The sequence below is a fragment of the Gekko japonicus genome, unplaced genomic scaffold (genome assembly GCF_001447785.1).
Source record: "Gekko japonicus isolate JY-2015 unplaced genomic scaffold, Gekko_japonicus_V1.1 scaffold685, whole genome shotgun sequence".
In the NCBI taxonomy this organism is placed as follows: domain Eukaryota; kingdom Metazoa; phylum Chordata; class Lepidosauria; order Squamata; family Gekkonidae; genus Gekko; species Gekko japonicus.
Genome location: NW_015169795.1, coordinates 476865 through 497244, shown reverse-complemented (window position 1 = coordinate 497244; position 20380 = coordinate 476865). Strand labels below are relative to the sequence as shown.

General features: G+C 40.6%; 1 protein-coding gene across 1 annotated transcript in view; it reads right to left on the bottom strand.

Annotated features, from left to right (window-relative positions):
• Nucleotides 1–20380, bottom strand: part of MICU2 (mitochondrial calcium uptake 2) — a 131616-nt gene that overhangs the window by 18060 nt on the left and 93176 nt on the right. The window contains exons 5-8 of the mRNA XM_015417051.1: nt 18019–18066; nt 10592–10674; nt 7916–7981; nt 1694–1791 (exon numbers count right to left, since the gene is read on the bottom strand). Of these exons, the coding sequence (XP_015272537.1) occupies nt 1694–1791; nt 7916–7981; nt 10592–10674; nt 18019–18066 (295 nt within the window). The remainder of the gene's footprint in view (nt 1–1693; nt 1792–7915; nt 7982–10591; nt 10675–18018; nt 18067–20380) is intronic.

The window sequence follows — 20380 nt, the reverse complement described above, 5'->3', positions numbered from 1 at the left end:
GTAGTCTGAAATATAACATACAAAGTTGTGCTTCAGCTACACAGTTATCTGGTATAGATACTCTAGGTTAAATGCTAATCAGCAGTTTGATTATCTCAAGTCTCCCATAAGCTTGGGAACCCTCCCATGATCAACTATGGTTTATGATTATGTTACATCTGGTGTAACATGATTTCAAAGTTTAGTTTAAACTATGTTCAACAATTTTTAATTTAATTTTAACATTTACATAATGCCTTTGAGCTTCCCCCCCTAAGGTTACTATAATTACATGGGTGCAAGTTCATAGGGTTTGGCAGTCAGCACAGTATGACTCCTCTACTAGGCTTTCGTGGACCTAGTGTGTGAAGCTCCCATACTGTGGGCATTGCCAGCATAAAATGCTTCTTTTTCAGGTTAATCTCCTACCCCATAAGAAATGAAGATGTATACCTATGACTGCTTGTTATCAGAAACTGGCATGCCAAGCCATTTCCAGATTTTTTAGCATTCATATTTTGACTCCGGAGTTGACACAGGTATAAATATTTCTCAGGCTGTGCTTTTCAACACAGCAATAATTTATGTATGAGAGAACTCCTAGGAATGAAAACTAACATGTGAAGTGGCCTTGAGGGAGTATTTTTACCAGAATTCTAGCAAGGAGACTTTTGATTTGCAGATGATTCTGCAAAGAAAAGGACTGAGCTGAGATAGTGGTATAATTAAAACTGTATTGATAACTGGGATTTTCCCCCCTCGCCAGATGCATCATTTAAAATGTCTTTTATTCCCTGAGATGAATGTTTAGTTTTGTGTGTAGGGGAAAAAACAGAAATATTGTTAAAAATCCCAGTATCAATGGATGGAGGATGGAGTTAAGAGTTGATCACCTGTAATTTTATGCAGTTATTTTATTTGTTTGATTGGATACTTTTAATCTATTTTTCCTCTGCTCAGTATGAACTCAAAGTGGCTTACAATATCCAAAAAATCAACAGCAGAAAACCTTCAGTTCTACAAAAAATTTAAACTCAAGTTACCAAACAACGACCATCAACCAGGGGGCAGGGGGAGGGGAGAGCAGGTGGTAACAGCTCGGTCCTCAATGTGGACATTGGACTCAGTTGCGCTTCCTGTCTAGATCTTAATATAGAGAACAGATGAGATGACAATATTTTCCTACACAGGTTTTGTCAACTTTACAAAGCGACTCAGCAGTTAGAAGCAGGCAGCATCCAGTCTGCCAGGCCATATTACGGCCCCGGGATAGGTCACACAATACCATATGACATATGGAAGCAACTGGTGCATTACGCAATATGTCCTTGGAACTCTGAATCCTCTGGCATTAGGCTTCACACTTCTGTTATTCCATGGTGTCGAAGGTACAAGATTGAGAAAATCATTCTGCTGAAAGCATCTAAGTGTCATTTGTGGGCACATTACCAGCTGGAATTTGGTCCCAAGGAAGCAGAGTTGAGGGAAACTGTGCTGACAAGATGGCAGTTGTGATATCCACAGAATGCAGCACTATCTGAGATCCCTCTGAGATAACACGTATTGCTATGGAAGCCATAGGTGCTATTAAGCAGCAAATATTTTCACACTGATTGGCAGTGGTTGATGGACTTGCCAGTGTTAAAACAGCTCACCTCGTAACACAGAACAGCCATCAGCAGGTGTTACCTAATAATATTTTTAACAACACTACCTGTAGAATTCACAATAGTGAAGCTTCTCTTTTCCTTCTCTTCCAAAGAAGTGGACCAACAGCATGGTATTACTATCAGAACCTTCCCGTTCTGGAACCTGGAAAAAACAACAACATACAGCAGTACTAACAATGTGTCAGAACGACCTGGATTTATTTCTAATTTGGTTTTCCTGCTTGTGCGAGCTCCAAAGCAAAGACTGAGCTGTTGGTTCGCAGAATACTATGCAACACTGAGGTTTAATTTCAAGTGAAGGAACAAGGTATTCAAGCCAGCAAATATGAAATAATATTATATTTGTAGCCTAAACAAAAATAATGAAGGGAGTGGCCTGGAAACATGTGGCATGCCTTCTTGCGACCTACAGCATGGTAGGATGCATTAAAATAAGTGTAGACTTTGGCCAGAATCCAACAATTTATTTTAGGTATACCCCAGACTTTGGGCGTGTTGAGTGGAACCTCTGACTTTTTATCTTTGGAAGGCAGAGCCCCATGCCATATCACAAACTTCTTATGAAACTGAAGAGACTGTTTGATGCAGTACAGAAAGTTCCTGTTAAAGAAACACAAATTAAAACTTCCCTTTGGTGTGGGGAGCTAAGTAGTAGTTCTTCGGATCCTGGTTGGTGTTTTTTGAACCCCAAAACTACAATGCATAACAAACCAGGCATTGAATTGGTTTCTTTGTATACTCTGATATGGTCTTTCATTCAGAATAAGCACCACCTCTATACTGTAGCAAATATGCATTACATATAATCCATATACAATTTCTACTCCCAACGGATGTTGTGGATAAAAGTACAGATTTCGAGACTACATTCCATCGCAAGTAAATATTTTCTAGTTTTCCAGACCTATCTGTTTGTGTTACTTCTAGGAATGTACTACAAGTTTCTATAGCTATTTTAATTTTAAAAAAACAAACCTTAAGAATCCAGCAACTTCTAAATACGTATGCTAGCAAACAAAATCACATCAGCTTTCTAATTCCAGGTAAGAAGCATTTCATTCAGAATCTAGTTTTGCATGATCTAGAGTTTAGCAGTTAAAAAATGACAATTTGCTAGGAAAAGTTTAAACTATTATTTGCTTCATTTATGCCTTTCTCTCCTCTTCCATGTTATTCTCACAACAGCGAGGTTAGGTTAAGAGAGAATGACTGGCCCAAAGTCACCCGGTGAGCTTTTCAGAGTGGGGATTCAGACCTCAGTTTTTCAGATCCTAGTCTCTCACTCTAACCAGGATACTACACTGGATAGTCTGGGAAGGAATACAGAAGTTAAAAACTAGAACATCTGAACACTTACGGTGTTAAGAACATAAGAGAAGCCAATGTTGGATCAGGCCAATGGCCCATCCAGTCCAACACTTATGTCACATAGTGGCCGAAAATACCAGGTGCCATCAGGAGGTCCAAGCAGTGGAGCCAGGACACTACAAGCCCTCCCACTGTTGCCCCCCCCCAAGCAACAGTTTTAGAAGCTGCAGCTCTATGGAGACAAAAATTGCAGGCAGCCATATTGATAGGGTTGCCAGGTCCTACTTGGCAGCCAGCAGGGGGCTCCCAGGTCCTTCCCGGGATCTTCTGCTGCATTCGCAAGATGACGTCAGCTGGAAATGACATAATCGCGTCACCGATGTCGGGGGGTGATGCTCTAGTTTTTGGGCAAAACTCTATGGGTTTTTGCCTTCAAGCCCATAGAGTTTGCCCAAAAAGTAGAGCCATCACCCCTGACATCGGCAATGCAATGATGTAACTTCTTGGTGATGTCATTGCATCTGAGACATCGCACAGCTACATCCTTGTTTGGGGTGGGGTTTCCCTACCAGCCAGCTGGCCGTCTGTGGACTGGAGCCCCCAAAAGTCCAACAAAGTTTAATTCTGGGTATAAGCTTTTGTGTGGATAGACACTTCTTCAGATACAAGGCTTCAGATAACAGGCTTAGGCAAGTGCAACTGTGTGTGGGACTGGGGCTACACATTCCCGTCCTGGATGACCAAATCATTCCATGTACCATATAACTGCCCCCCCCTCCAGTAAAAAACAGGCCTACAGAAAACAAAGAATGTAGTTCACTTAGCTCAGCTATTTTATCCTTTCAAAAAGCTAAAACCACACAAAGTGCCGGATTTCTGTGTTATGTATTTCTTTCACCACTTAGACTAAGTGACATTTTCTTTGAGGACAACACACTAAGCAACATGGAGTCTGGGAGGGATTTTCAATCGTACCGTTCTTATGACATCTAAATAGACACTGCCTCTCTTATACTGCTGAAGAGGCAAGATGAAAGACAACGATCTATTCATAACATTTAATTCTAATGGTTATTTAGTGTTCAGTATTACCAACAAGTTGTACTCATTCAGTGTGCCGCACACAACAGAACATTTTACTGTCCAGGTAGCCTTCCTTGTTTCATGTCATTCCTCTCCCCCTGAATTACGTAACATGAACCAATTTATAACTGGCTTGAAACTGTTTACTATGTATGTTGCATTGTATTATTTTGTTAGAGAAATTAAATACCTCAAGGCCCACGCTTTGGAGGCTTTACATTCATTATTCTGGTCATAGTATTATGGATGTATAAAATATTCTCACAAGCATGCTCTAAAGTAACATTGTTGTCATGTCAGTGGGTTTTTTTTTTAAAGACCGAGAAGATTTATATATTTGTGCCTGTAGAACTTATATACAGACATATAACTAGAACCTATGCATATGATTGGGAGTAAGTTTCACTGAATTTGACAGTACTTACTCCCAAGTGTGCAAGGCTGCAGTCTCAAGGTTTTTTGTTTTTGTTTACATACATCATAAATCATATGTATTTTATAAAGAGGGACTCGTAAAAGTAAATAGATGCCCCCAACTGCCCACTGTCTATGTGGTATACTTCAATGTGGAATGTTCATTGTGGCTGCGAAACTTAGAAAGGCACCATTGTGTCCTACTTGTGTCTGACTGCTGTTGTCAAAAGAATGCTGAATTAGATGGACTCTGATGATGTACTTCTATTTCCCAAGACAGACCCCCCCCCTTTGGCATATAGCCAATTATTGCAGAGTCAGAGTAGAAGGAAGCATTGGTTAACGTTAAGGCTGCTATGCATATTTTATGTTTTAAAAATGCAGTGGCCTGATTTCTTCAGGGCAGCCGCTCAGTGATGATCAGATTCATTCCTGGACTCATAATTAATATGACCGCATTTGAACGGCAGGCACTGTAAAAGTGGGGGTTAAGACCGAGCCAGCCCATTAGCACTTCTTGCTTTTCCATATGTAAGGGGCAGAGGAGTGGGTCCAGGCTGTACAGGGGGCTTACTCCACCATCTCCCATATTCCAAGTGTCCTCAGAGCATCCCGGGATCTGAGACAAAGGGTCTTGCTACAAATCACTTCTTATGCTGAACGTGGGGTTAAAGGCAGCTGCAGTGGTGAGAGAAAAGTTCTGGAGATACAAAAGGCTCAGGCCAGTTTTGTTCATGAATGGCTGAAGGTTGTAGAAAACAAGACATTCTCTTGGGAACTGCCTTTTTGGCCCTCTGCTAGATAAACAGTCATTGTTTAATCAATCACCAGAGCTGGAAAGGCAGAGCATACATCTGAAACAATTTTTTTTTTTTAAATCCAGCAGATACAAGAAATACAAAGTCAGATGCAAACTTAGAGCAAGCCCTGGGGAACATGCAAGTCCACAGTACAAAGGGCTGCACTGTAGGCAGTGACAAGATATCTGAACACTACCTCGAGCTTCTGTGTTAAGTTCTAATGACTTGAATGGTGCTTCCTCCCAAGCACTGAGGTATGAGGTGAATTGTCTAAAAGGAATAGGTGCCTTGTACCACTGGCTCAGCAGCTGAGTTATAAAGCAAGGTAGAGTGCAGACCATCCCCTTAATGAACTTTAGCTTTCAAGTCATCTGGCTTCATTGTTGCACAACAGTTTACCAACTCCTTTGGTTTTATGGACTGACTTTAACTGGAAAGCCTGTGTGGTGCAGTGGTTAGAGTGCTGAAATGGGCCCTGAGAGATTCAGGTTCAAACATCTAGTCACAACGAAACTCAATGGGTGACTTTGGACCTGTCATTCTCTCTCAGCCTAGCCTCTGACCAAACTTGCTAAGGATAATGTTGGAAGGTTCCTGAAACTTAAGAATTCCAAATAATGGTGCAATGTAGCAGGCCCTGCTCCAGTGACAAAGCGTCTGGAACAAGGGAATAAACAGGTGAGCTTAGCAGACGTGCAAGTTCAGCAGCAGGGTGAGGAGGCCATGGCACTAGTCTCTCCACATACCTAAAAGGGTAAGCACACTTTTCACAAACAAATCTACATAAATAGGAAATTTATTAAAAAGAGGATTAAAAAAGCAATTAGGTAGAATGCCAGCAGGGGGTTGGGGGCTTCCAGTGTATTGCACTAAGCGCAACATGTATGAATATCTGCCAGCTGGACAGAAGTCATGGGTGTGTGCTCAGTGCAAGGAGCTACTGGGTCTCAGGGAACGTTCGTACTCTCAAGGCCAGGGTGGCTGACCTGGAGAATTAGAGGCAGTTAGGCATATAGATAGGGCTCTTGGGGACTTGTGGCCCACTATAAGAATGGCAGCCCTACCACTGTCAGGGAGCATGAGGGTCTAGAGGAAACAGGTCACCATGCTGAAGAAAAGGGAAATGTTCCCTCAGAAGGGACCCCTTCTACAGTTGGTGAACAGGTATCCTTTTGCACCAAGGAACCAGAGGGATTTGGTGCTCCAGAGGGATCTGTCAAGGCTGGGCAAGCGGGCATCATCGTGGCAAATGAGGTTCAACATGGGCAAGTGCAAAGTAATCCACACTGGAGTCAAAAATCCTAATTATAAATATACACTGATGGGGTCCAAACTGACGGTAACTGACCAGGAGATATTGGAGTCATGGTAGATAACTCACTGAAAATGCCGATCGCAATAAAAAAAGCAAATGCTGTGCTGGGGATTATTAGGAAAGGGACTGAAAACAAATTAGCCACTACCCTGTTTCCCCGAAAATAAGACCTACCCCAAAAATAAGCCCTAGCAGGATTTCTATGCATTTGTCGTATAAGCCCTAGTGTGTCTTCTTGAGAAAAAAAAAAAAAAGACAGTGTCTTATTTTCAGGAAAACACGGTATTATAATGCCCCTGTATAAATTGATGGTGCGACCACATTTGGAATATTGTGTACAGCTCTGGTGACCCCCCCCCCAAAAAAGATATTATATAGCATTTGAAAAAGTGCAGAAAAGAGCAACTAAAATGATTAAGGGGATGGAATGCCTTCGCTATGGAGAAAGGTTAAAGAGGCTAGGGTTCTTTAGCTTTGAGAAACAATGACTGAGGGATGACATGACAGAGGTTTACAAAATTAAGTATGGGATAGAGAAGGTAGAGAAAGAAGTACTTTTCTCCTTTTCTCAAAATACAAGAATTTATGGGCACTCAATGAAATTAATGAGCAGTAAGCTTAGAACTGATAAAAGGAAGTACTTTTTCACCCAAAGAGTAATTAGCACATGGAATTCACTGCTGCAAGAAGTGGTGGCAGCACAACCATAGCAACAAGGTATAGATGGAACACTATATCTGGGGCAGTGATGCTCTGTATTCTTGGTGCTTGGGGAGCAACAGTGAGAGGGCTTCTGGAGTTCTGGCCCCACTGGTGGAACTCCTTATGGCATCTGATTTTTGGCCACTGTGTGACACAGAGTGTTGGACTGGATGGGCCATTGGCCTGATCCAGCATTGACTTCTCTTATGTTCTTACATTCTTAATAAAATTAATTTAGTGATATGTATCCTCAAGATATTCCAGTGGCAGAAGCAGTTCTTTCTCAGCCTTTACCTTCTCCTAGTAGCCCTCTGGAACCCCCCACAAGGTTCCAGTGAAGAGGGCCAAATCAAGCAAGATCACTCAACAATGCTCTTCCATCACATGAGAACATCCAAAAGACACAACTCAAGTACAGTTCTCAAGAAAAATCAGAAGGGTGGACAAAAGCCATTTGGAAATATTTCTGTTACAAAATTGCAGAAGCAAAGTCAACAGAACATGCATTTGCATTTCATTAAGTGCCAGAACCAACATGGAAGCCACCAGCTACAAGCTGTGCATGGAATCCCATTTTAAAAAAGGACAATGCTTTAGTGCCACATTAAACAATTAAAGGAAAATCACTGACTCTGAAAACCTACCTGACATCTTGCTTCATCTCCTGGAGATGCTTTCAACTCATCTTGCTTCCCAAGTATTTTCTGAAGCTAAAACAAAAGTGATTTCATTTTTTTACTATCTTTAATTAGGATTTTAAAATCCTTTTTAATATTTCTGTGTATTTTGACCAATAAATAATTAAATAGGTAATAATTTCTCTTATAAAGGCTTCCCTTTACATATTACCAAATATCCTGCAACAATTTCCATGAAGGAATTTCATAAGATGGCCTAGACATAGGGATCAGCTCTTAAAAATCTCAGGACATGAGATGCTTATTGCTTTGGATCATAAACATTACTATATATAATTATCTATCTATAAAGTTGAAAGGGCTCTTTATACATATATTATTTTGACTACATATAGCTATTTTAAAGATAAGAATTATTTCAGGTTTTCAGAAATAGAATATGTGCAAATATTGCGTAACAGCTATCAAAGTGGCGAGAACAGGTAATAGCTGCTTTTGTGTATTTTAGTTTTTCTTTATTTTTTAAAAGTGAAACCAAAGCTTCAAATGCAAGTTTGAAAACTGGCTTAGTTGTAGTTGGTATAGTGCATGGGCTAGGAGTGAGAACTGTGAGCTAGTAAGAACTGGGTTCAGATCTTACCATGGAGTTTACTGTGTGACTTTAGCAAGTCACTTCCCTACCCAGACCGCCATTGAACTATTGGGATAAGAATATCAATTTCCTTCATAAAACAGAATGATTTTTACTTGCATAAGGTCTTGGATTCAATCCTGAGAATTGCAGATATGGATCTCAGGCAGCAGGGCTGGGAAAGTTCTCTGCATTGGCCATTGAAAAGCAGACCCCAGGAGATAAATACTGGGGGCTAATCAGACCCACAGTCTGACAATCTCAGCTTCAGACAGCTTTCATAATGTCAGGATAATGTCAGATAGCACAGATGAAGCACGGAGCGCTCAAAAAAACCACTTCCATAGCACTACCAAAAAAGTGATTTTTTTAAAATTAACCATTTTAATAGTATTGTAGATGACGTACCATCCTATTATTTAATAAATTAAGATCCAAAACAAGGTCTCCAGCAAATATGCATATTTGCAGCTTACTATAAATCTCTAGCAAATCATTAGGGAGACTCCCAGCAGTAAGCCTCCCTTTGTGAAACCCACAAATCTCTTCTGAGGCCAGACTTCTTACAAGAGATTTAACACAGCACCACTGCAAAGCTCACCTACCTTTCAGAGACGTTAGCACCAGTCCTCAAATAGACAGCAAAAATAAAAGAACAAGGGACTTATTATTTATGATAACAGTATGGATAGAGATAGAAAGCAGAGAATTTAGGAGAAGTGCTTTTAAAAGTATGTTTATCGCCCTGAGATGAACAGCCTGTGACACAACCTCTGCATACTCCTTCAGTTTCTTTCTTCAAAAGGGGAAGTTTGAACAATGCTGTCAAAGCCTGCTTCATCATCTTTAGCTCTCATCTCTGGTTCTTCCTATCATATGATAGTTTTGGCAGGTTAGGATGCAAGTAACAACATTACCCTAAATAGCCCAACACCTGGATGCTAGACATTCAAAAAGTGTGGTGCACATGAAAAGCCTAAAATTGCATACAGAAACCTTTACTTTTACCTTTCACCAGCAGTGTGTACAGTTCACCATCCCTCACTGTTTTTGTTCAGAAAAGGTAAATTTGATCAGGTGCTTATTTTCCTCTGTTCCTTCAACTTTCCAATAGCGTCCAGAAAGTATGAAACAAGGTACAGAGGGAGGGACATAAGATGAGACCACTGTGAAATAAGTGTGCTTACAAAAGGGCAGCTGCCATTTATAGCTGAGGCAGAAGAGGCCTCTCACCTGGAAAGAAGGGTCAGGAAGGCATTGCTGTACAAAGCATTGTTTCTTCAAGCCATGCTTCATTGTGCCCCACCCCAAGATGAACATGGGAAATGCCATTTGCTACAAGGAAGCAAGCCTGTTAGAACTAGACAGGTCAGATAACGGCCCAACTGGAGGTTTAATTCAAGGGTACATTTTCTAGTATCACACTATAAAAATTAAACACCTTATCTTCACCATGCAAACTGCTCCCAAATGATGAGTTTTAGCAGCTGAGTTCTCAAACCAATTCCTATTTTGTTGTATGTAGATATATATATTCTATATATGCAGAGACACAATCAGATATAAGAGCTTTGGCCCTAGCATCATAGTTCTTGACCAAGTATAGATTCAGGTGGGTAGTCACGTTGGTCTGCAAAAGTAGAACAAAGGATGAGTCCAGTGGCAATTTTAAGACCAACAAAGTTTTATTCATTGTACACTGCACACAAAAGCTCATACAGTGAATAAATCTTTGTTGGTCTTAAAGGTGCCACTGGACTCATGCTTTGTTCTACTTGACCAAGTATGTTAGCAAAGGAAGAAGCATTTGTCAAATTTTCTTTGCCATCCATGTCCAACTGTAAAAATATGAAATCTGGTTCACAGTTTTGAAACAATTCAAGTATACTACCTTTAATCTCGAAATTCTGAAAAAAGGACATGCCCTCTCGTACATGACACCGTCACAAAATGGATAAAGGAATATTGTTGAATCCAATCCATGTTTCATGTGATAGCTAATAAAGTATTTCCATAAATAAACCGAAATATTTTAAAACAGATATCCATACCTTAAAGAACTCTTTTTTCTCTACTTGTTCATTCCCATCTGCATCCAGCATTTTGAAAGCAATATGAAAACCAGTCTGTGGTTCTGCAAGGAAGCAGACAGATTTGTTCAGAAACATTTTATACGTTAGATAATGCTGCCTCATATTTATTTATTTAACTTTTACCCCGCCCTCCCCGCCAGGCGGGCTCAGGGTGGCTTCCAAAAACTGATAAGCAGTATACATTTTACAGTAATAGAATAAAATACATCATTTAAAAACATAGACAAGTCAATATAAAATATATTCCTGTCATTTAGCAAGCGCTTCTGGTTTCATATCAAGATACAACATAAGCAAGTTAACCTGGCCATGATAAAGTCAGTCAGTCAGTCAGTCAGTCTTTATTATGGCCCACAGGCAATTCAAAAGCAGGAAAAACTCAGTAAAAATGCTATTATAAAGTCAATTGTCTACATGGAATCTCAGCATACATCATCATTCCTCCTAGTATATCTAGGAATATGGAGAAATGAGAAGGAAGGGCCACCTGTTCGTCTTTTATTATTTGTCCAAAACTCACATTCAGCATTCTATGGTTAGGGATGGCTTGCTGCTATGCTTTGCCACGTGTTCAGCTTGCTTGGTGGTAGGGGAGGGGGAGGCTGTGAGAATCAACAGGTTGTAAGATTTGCTCACTTAAGTGAAAACAGATAATTCCTTCAACACCATAAAAAAGGTAACAATACCGAGGTTTTGTTCCCATAGGTAGTTTACTTAAATTCAGCCAACTGTTAATACCATGGTTTCCAGTGTATTCACATCATTATGGGCTCAAGAGCTTCAAAACACTGTATGAATACTCTATATCAGAGTTGAACTTCCTATGCTTTATTGATTCATGTTTTAATCAGTATTCTCCTTTCCCTAACATGTAACTTCTACTAAAACAGGTGTTTTATTTTTTATCCTGCCCTTCCAAAAAGCTCAAAATTATGCACACGTTTCTCTCCATTTAATCCTTACATCAACCATATGAGGGAAGTTAGACTGAGAAAGTGGGACTAGCCAATGAGTTTTGTGGCAGAATGAGGGATTGGACCCAGCCCCCCCCCCCCAGTTCTAGTTCAACACTAACCAATATAACCACACTTGTTCAACAAGAGTAATTGAGAGAGATGCACAAAGAAGTCACTAAAATAGTGGCTAATTTCAGAAGTTAAAATGCCTGCTTTTTCAACTGAATCAAATAAAGGCTTAACCAAGAATAATGATTTGAAGTGGGTTTGCCACTCACATTTGGAGGCAATCGATTTGGAAGATCACAAACATGACATTTGAAATAAGTCAATGTCACAAAAAACCAATGAACTATGTCCAATATTTAAATCAGAATTGAAGGACCACCAAAGACAAGGTGATGTTTATGAAAGCCAGTGAAAAAGAATACCCTGAAAGTGAAGGTGTTCATGTGACCTTTTATATTAGATGTACACATATCTATACATTCATCCTATATTTTTTATTTACTTAAAAGATTTAAGACCATAACTCTCAAACAATGGTTACTTCCTTCTCCCGGCCCAAACGGCTTGTATGAGCAGGACCATAGTATATCCTAATGCAAAATAGCAATATCTACAGGTTCCTGAGTATCCTGATTGCAATGAGAGGCCCTACAATGGTATAGAGGTCATCACTTCCTCACCACTGAGAAAACAGCAAGAGGTATACTGGAAGCGCTGTGACTTTCATTTCCAAGGCTAATTTGGAATCCCAGTATAGAGTTTTCTTGGCAAGGACTGCAGGGCATGGTAAGCGAATGTGAGGCATGATGATAAGTGGTCAGTAAGTGAACAAACAAAGGTAACAGCCATGGAAGAAGGATATGGAATTATTAAAGAGAAATCAAACTCCTACTGAGAGGCCACCTTGCCCAAAATTCTCTTTGGCCTGCTGAGCCCTCATCAAACATGTCCACTGTGAAGACTTTACACAAACATGCTCCAGTGCTGAAAGCAGGTTCTTTCAGGATGTTGGACTGTGTGCCTCTTTCAGTGGTGAACCCATGAGCAAATAACCCCCTGGGCTTTAGTCATCCTGATCTTGCTTTGTGTTAGGTAGAGTCCTGCTTTTGTAGGGAGCTGGCTTGGACAGCTTTCAAAGCCTTACAGTACTCTAAGCAGGCAATGGACATTCATGAATGATCAATCTGTAGACGCACAAATACTTTACAAATAGCACTGTAATAGTGGGCTAATAACCTTGAGGGAGAAGGCCGTAACAAGTGAGGGTGAAAGGAGATTTCTTCCCAGTGGAATGTTTCATAATAAACACTTCCCTAACTATTCTTTGACTCTGATAATGTGTGTGTAGGCTATAACATTATTGGTGAATAAAGGCAGAATGATTTATTCTAAAGTGATGCATACCATCTGTTGCAACATGCTGATAAGAAAGTAGCCCCACATAATACATAGGAGCTAAAGCTGCTCATACAGCTCACAAAAAGACACTGTTATCTGATATGATGCAACTCCAGTGGTATGTATTTATAAAATAAGTGAGGTTCAAAAGAAAAAAGCTCAACACACTTGCATTTAATTACAAAGACAATAAGTCTAACATATGAGCTTCAGACATCCACATTGGCTGTTAGTGTGTGCTTTTGGCAAAGAGAATGTTCATCTTCCTCAAACAATGAACCCCTCAAAAATGGCTGTTTGCAGAGACAGAACTGTAGGGCCAGATTAACAAACTACACTGTTGTATGGTCCCAACATCTAAGTCTTAACTCCGCTCTGGCTGGGAAATGAAGTAAGAGCTTAGAGCAGTGAGTATCAAGAAAATGGAAGTTTGAACCAACTAAAATGCTTATTTTTCCTCAGACATTCTCTCCACCGGAAATGCACTTCTTTCTGGTTGCAAAAGAGGGTTCTCACAAAAGAAGGGGCTTTCTGGTTGCAAAAGAGGGTTCTCACACTGGTGATGCCATCAAGGAGAAGGGGCTGCCGTCCTGCCCAAACCATGATAAGAGCAATGCAGGGATCCCTCTGTCTCTAAAGTATCACTTCCAAAGAGTCTAAAAGACCTCTTTATAGTAGGGATGGTTAATTTTAGAACTGCAAGAGAGAACGGGTTATAGAATTTAGTAGGCTTCTGTTCTTCCCAGGGTATATAGGCAATCTGGCCCAGTTAACCAAGGTATAGCCAAACAGTATTTAGGATAGTTTCAGGTAGGTAGGTAGATGTATTAGTTTGCAGTAGTAGAACAAAACTCAAGTCCAGTAACCCCTTAAAGACCATGAAAGATCTCCAGACTATTCACAAAAGCTTATACCCTGGAAAATTTTGTTGGTCTTTAAGGAGCAACTGGATTTGCATTTATTATTTAGGATGGATGGAACCCTTGAGGAAGTTTGTTTTTCCTACCTCACTATCTCCCCCCCCCCATTTCCTAGTAGCTGTAAGGCAGTTCATCTCAGATATTCAAGGGCTGTCTCATCCTTGGATGAGAAAACAATCACTACTGACACAAGTAACCATTCTAGAGGACAGGCACCAAATGCAGGGCAAAGTAGAAGTCCATCCTCCTCCTCAATTATCAATCAGTATGAGGAACTTGACTGCTACTAGGAGATGGAGTATGACTAGGGGAAAGACCCACTAGGGCATGTCAGAATAAGCAGGCATGAACATCGCCTGGAAAGAAGACTGGGAGCTGCTGTAAATTCTCATGAGGAAGAGCAAGGTGCAAAAGCAGTAGAACAAGAACTCTTCTTTGATCCATCTGCCCATTCCCACCAAAGTCATTTGTCTGATGCTCCATCCTCTATTGATGGAAACTCTTATTTACTTAATTTACAACATAACATCATCATTCTTCGCAATGGAGACCCAGAGAGGGTTTCCCATGTTCTCTTGTCCTCTGTTTTTATCCTCATAACAACCCTGTCAAGTAGGTTAGGCTGTGAGCACGCAATTAACCCAAGGTCACCCAACAAGCTTCCATGGCAGAGCAGGGATTTGAACCTGGGTCTCCCCCAGATCCTAGTCTGACATTCTAACCACTAAACCGCACAAAGAACAGCAGCTGCTGAACAGCACCTTGAGGGGAACAGAGCTACACATGTGCCCAAGCAGAGTAGCATGACATGTAAAACTGGACTCAAGAGTTCATAAATTTCTGAGACGCAGTGCTGGTGGTGCAGGTCTACCTCAAAGTTCTGTATAATATTGAGGAAATGCCACTAGAAAAACCCCTCCAAAGCTACTGGGTTAAATGACTTTAAAAATTGTGTAGTTTCCTAATAAACTAAGATTTCACAAACACACACTTTATAACTATGAACTATCAATGATGGGGTTGAAATGGGAAACCTGTAAGATACAGATGGCGATACCAGTATCTGCTGACATTTTCTTTCAAAATGATGTATATGATAACTTAAAGCTCTGTGAGCACTGTTCTTTTTTCTCCACACACAAAGGTTCTTTTGTTTCCGACATTCAATCAATTTGAAATACCAAGGAAATAATGTCATTCAGTCCTTTTGAAAAAGAGTGGGAAAAAGGTTGCTTTGATGCCACTAAATTTCCTCTCCCCCCCCCACCCCAGTGTATCAACATTGGTCAAGTCTCAGCACAATCCACACCAATGATACATTAAGACACTCATTTACCAAGCAATTTCTGCTTAATAAGGGCTAGACTACATGAGATGTGGTCTCAGATCAGCCAGAACACAGATGTAGAACAAGATATCGGATCAGCCAGAATGCAGATTTTTACCAGAACATAGATGAGGAATGTTTCAGTTTTGGCTGGTGGAGTTTTTAAAAACTCTCTCCTCCCATATTTTCCAGATCTGAACTGCTTTAACTACTAACCTATCAGAAATATGAGATCTCTCAGAGAAGCACCAGAGAGAGGTTGCTGTTGTCTCTTGAGATTCATTTTAGTGCATTGGTCTTATGGAAGAGCAGTCTATGTAAGTGGTATCCTTTCTAGAAGGGCTTTAGATCATCTCAATGCGTAATTAGCCATCATCCAATTCTATAGCTGCTCAGTTTAAATCTATTATATATGCAAAATTGTTATTCAAGATCTGTCAGAAAAGGACACTCTATCAGAGGAAAGTAGCATCATAAAGTAACATGGACATGTTAAGGAAGATATAAGCAAGAACAGAGTGCCTTTTTCTGTTACGAGAGGCACATAAAGGCCACACAGCAGGATTTAACTTGCTACCTCTTTTTAAAAGTACAAGATATAGAAGCAGAGTAGGGCACACTATTACTAGGTAGAGGGAGCGTATTTTTCTTACATGTATTGCCTTCATGGTGACAGTTTATAGAGACCCTTGTAAAACATGTTTATGTGGTTGCATAATTCTCCCTCATTTTGATTTGGCCACTTAGTGATTCTCCACAATCTCAGCTTTCATTTTACAAAAGCCAACAAAAACACAATCCCCAGCTTTTATAGCCGTTCAGCTAACCTTCAAAACATGACTCAAGAGTAATTAAAACTGCAGCTCTGAGTCCAAGCCAGCCTAAAATAACAGCCCTTAGGAGCATCCACCACAATTTCGTTTCAGTGGAGCTTCAGCCTTACTGGTCCTGTTTCGCATGCATATTGTAGAAGCATGCCAATCTAATGGCTGACACAACAGAGGAGAAGAAATATGGGCAACTCAAACATTATATGCATTATATGAGCAACATTGTATCACAACGTTCACAACTGTTTCCACACAACTTCAGTAATGTGCAACACTTCCACTTGTGCAGCTATGGAATAAAGCTGAACATGCTGCAGGTGACGGCAGCAACAATCCTGCTCACACAATGTGTAAATCATGTCTAGGTCTCAGTGATGGGTTTCGAGATTCAGGTGCCATTAGTGAACACTCAAGCACATGAAGCTGGAGGCACAACTGGAACTGCCACTTGCGATTGGGAAAAACCACACCAAACTCATTCCTTGAGCCACAAAAGCTCTTTCACATCACGTCACTATTGGCCATCCCAGGGCCCAAAGCTATGCAGCATTACGATATGAGTGGGCTACCAAACTCAACTGGCATATTCAAGGAAGTGTGCTGGAATTCATCTGCAAATTCTGCTTGCCCACATCAACAGGGAGGAAAATGTTGAAGACCAATAAAATTATTATGCTGTATTAAAATTGAAACAAATGTTTGCTGGGAGAAAATGACATCTACGTTACTTGGGTCAATTTCTCTGACTTGGAAGCTATTGGAAAACAGGCCCTGCTTTCCCACAGCATCACGGTGTTTCCGTGCACCTCCTGGGTTTCTCCCATCTTTTCTGCAGTCATACCAAACATGCATTGCTGCAATGTTTTTGGAAAGATCACAGAAAAACCAGGGTGGATGAGAAAGTCTGGATCTTCCTGGTCCTCCCCACATGGGCACCATTTTCCCTGCTCCAGGCTCCTGCAGTATCCATTCCCCACCACCACCTCTGGAAAAACAGCAATTGAGAAACTGTCATAGTGTTATAATGATCTGTGTTGTAATGATCTATGTACTAGTTCCTCTGAATTCCTAGCTTTCATTTAAAAAATTGAGTAAGTCTCCAGTCCTTTTTGTTTCAGAGCTATGCCTTTCCCCTTATGCCTCTGCAATGACAGAGACTTACTTAAAAAGTCCCCTGGACTCGCGGGGACCAGAGACGGTGACAGAAAATTAAGATCGAGAGATGCATATTTTACAGCACATAAACCCTTCTGCTCACAATACTATACATTCTTGTTGGCTTGAATAACTGAAGAAGGTAATTTCCTCAAAAAAACCCCCCCCCATTTTCCTTCCCTTGTGAACAACAGCTAACTGCACTCAATCAGTAGCTCCCGGTGGGCACTGGGCATCTCAGTCCTGATCAGGTAATTCAGGGGAGATTTTTAATTATATATATATCATATCAACCTGCCCAAACTGTGAACGGGTCTCTCCTACAGGAGCCAGCCTTGTCTCATGAGAGATTAGTAGGGGCACATGGGAATGATGAATACAGATTCTGAATGAAGGCATTGGTACAGCTAGCTCAGTACTGGCAGTAGGTCTCAGGCCAATTCCGCTCACAGCTCTGCTACTAGAGTTCCTTTTCTAACTGAGTGAGGTGCCAGCTATTGAACCTGGCAACTTCTGCATGCCTGGCATATGCTCTGCCACTGAGTGAGGACCACTCCAAGAGCCTCACTATACAAAAAGCTTACACAAGCGCAAGGATGTCCACAGCCTCTTACGAACACACTGGATTTTCCACTGTCCACAGAAACTTGGCATTCTCGGAAATATTTGCAATGCCTAATTCTAACAGCGATGGGCAATGATGTAATAATCTTAAGAGACAAGGAAGGCAATAGCATTAATACTTCTTCACGTTTCAATATACACCTTACACAAGCAACAAGATACTTACTTGTGAGTATCGTCAGCAGAAACAGGTATTCTGTGTAGGAGATCAGCCCTGAAGCAAAATGACAGTAAAATGTGAATTTAGAAACAGAACACTGACATGCTGCACATAGAGAACAGCTTGCACGATCAATTTTATTTATTAAAACGTTCTTCAGTTTAATACAACACATCCACTAAAAGAAATAGTAGTCTTTATCACTCCAGCCAGATTTTTCAGTTCCTAATTCCAGTGCTCCAGCAGTGAACTTCTTGTTCTACCATCCCCGTCACATTGACGTCTCATTAAGAGACTTGGGTTTATTTGGCATTAACAAAAGGGTTGCACTAAATCTTTGGATTTTTACAGAAAATATCCAGTGTTTATATGAAGGATGAATAAATTAAGTGTGCTTTGTCATATTTAGTACCTGGGAGGGAAGCTACTCTAATGTTACTCTGAAGGATCAAAGTATTTCATCCTTTGGCAGTCTTAGAAAAGTGAAGACCAGATTTTCTCTTAAGTCTCAAGGGGACGATTGCAGCACAGGGCGCTGATAGGGCTGCCGGGCTCTGAGCCAAGAAGAGGCTTCGCTTAAAAAAAATAATAATCTGAACACGTCCTTTCGGCAAGGTGAAAGTGGGGTTTTTTCCCTTTCCTTTTTGAAGGAAAATTCCAACATTTCCCTTTGAAAGGCCGACTTAAATGAAGAGCCTGAACAAACACAAGATGTGACGGTATCAAAATAGCAGCATGCCAGCTAAAGATAGAAAGTATACAAAGAGTATGGTCTAAACAAAAGAATCTAAAGCATCCCTCTTATAGGAGCACACTTTAAGAATTCTTTTTTTAAGCCTTTATAAATAACAAAAAAATCAAATACTTTTAACATGAGAACTGAATGCCATCTTAAATAATGGTATAAACTGTTGAAAGTAGATATTTGAACTATACCATCTAGAAGGAGATCATTTATGTAATTGGTATTTAGGTAATTGATAGGTAATTTAGGTAATTAACTGCCAACCTAGCAGTTTGAAAGCAAGAAATTGCAAGTAGATAAATAGGTACCACTTCGGTGGGAAGGTAACAGCGTTTCGTGCGCCTTGGTGTTTAGTCATGCCGGCTACATGACCATGGAAATGTCTTCGGACAGTGCTGGCTCTTTGGCTTTGAAACGGAGATGAGCACCGCAACCCTAGAGTCGGACTCGACTGACTTTCGAGCAAGGGAACCTTTACCTTTACCTTTAATTGATAGGTAAAGAGTTCCCTCTTTATGACTTCATTTCACACTATTAATTTGTAACTGCTGTGCTCTGTTAATGGCACTTAAACATTTATTTGAAATTAATATTTAATGGGTTGGATCCCATCTAAATCCCATGTATGGAAGCACCATTTCCCTGACTTCCCCCTTCCTAAGGACCCTAAATACCCCCTGAAATCATGGGATGGGGGGGCAGGAGGAACATGAGGGGGAAGTTGGAGGGCTGATGCATAGGGAGACAATTTCCCCCCATCTTTTGTGTGCTGGTCTTTGACAGGACCCACCCCATTATGTTTAATTTTTTAATGTAAGCTCTAAGAAGCGTAGGTGTTATGCCACTGAAGTTAGCCTTGGTTGTAGGAAATTGTATTCTCAGGCTTAGCAAATTGCTTTTGGGCAATTAAAGACCATCCAGTTTTGTCTCTATCTCCTCATCTGCCGCAAATCAGAAGGAATCAGACTGGTCACTCATTGAGAGCCCTGAAAGCATAACTGTATCACTGAATAATCCATTTCTCCTTTGTAACATCTGAAGTGCATCCTCTCTCTAACAGCCGGATTTTGATCTCTGGACAACTGAAAAGGCTAGATGACATTTCTTTTAACTAGTCTACCTGTGCCGATCTTCCAATGCAGTTCATAATTAGCCTAATTTAATAGCACCCAGAAACGAAAGCAGATAGTGACTGATCCATTGCTGTACTGCATTTAGAACTTGTGCCCCTCTAATCGCCGGAGAGAATCATACTGAGGGTAACATCAGTGAAGCCACAGAATAGCCAAGTAGTGGTGAGGGTGCCTTAACCACTTTGGTTAAAGGCTACAATTTCGTACTTTCATGGGACAAGTGCTATGCTATAAGCTTATAAGCAGCTGAATAACATGATTCCTGGCCCTCGGACTTTGTTTCTTCCCCCTCATAATAGATACCATTTTACTTACATTTCAAAGGATGGAGTCTCGTTCTTATTTACAGCTTGAAACTGCATGAGCCCATTGTCAGAAAAAGGTGTGCAAGTATTCTTTTTTGAACCTACTTAAGAGTCCCTCTTTTTTTTGGTCTGTGGCTGATCACATTAGTATCAACATACATATGACTGACTCAAAGCACATTTTT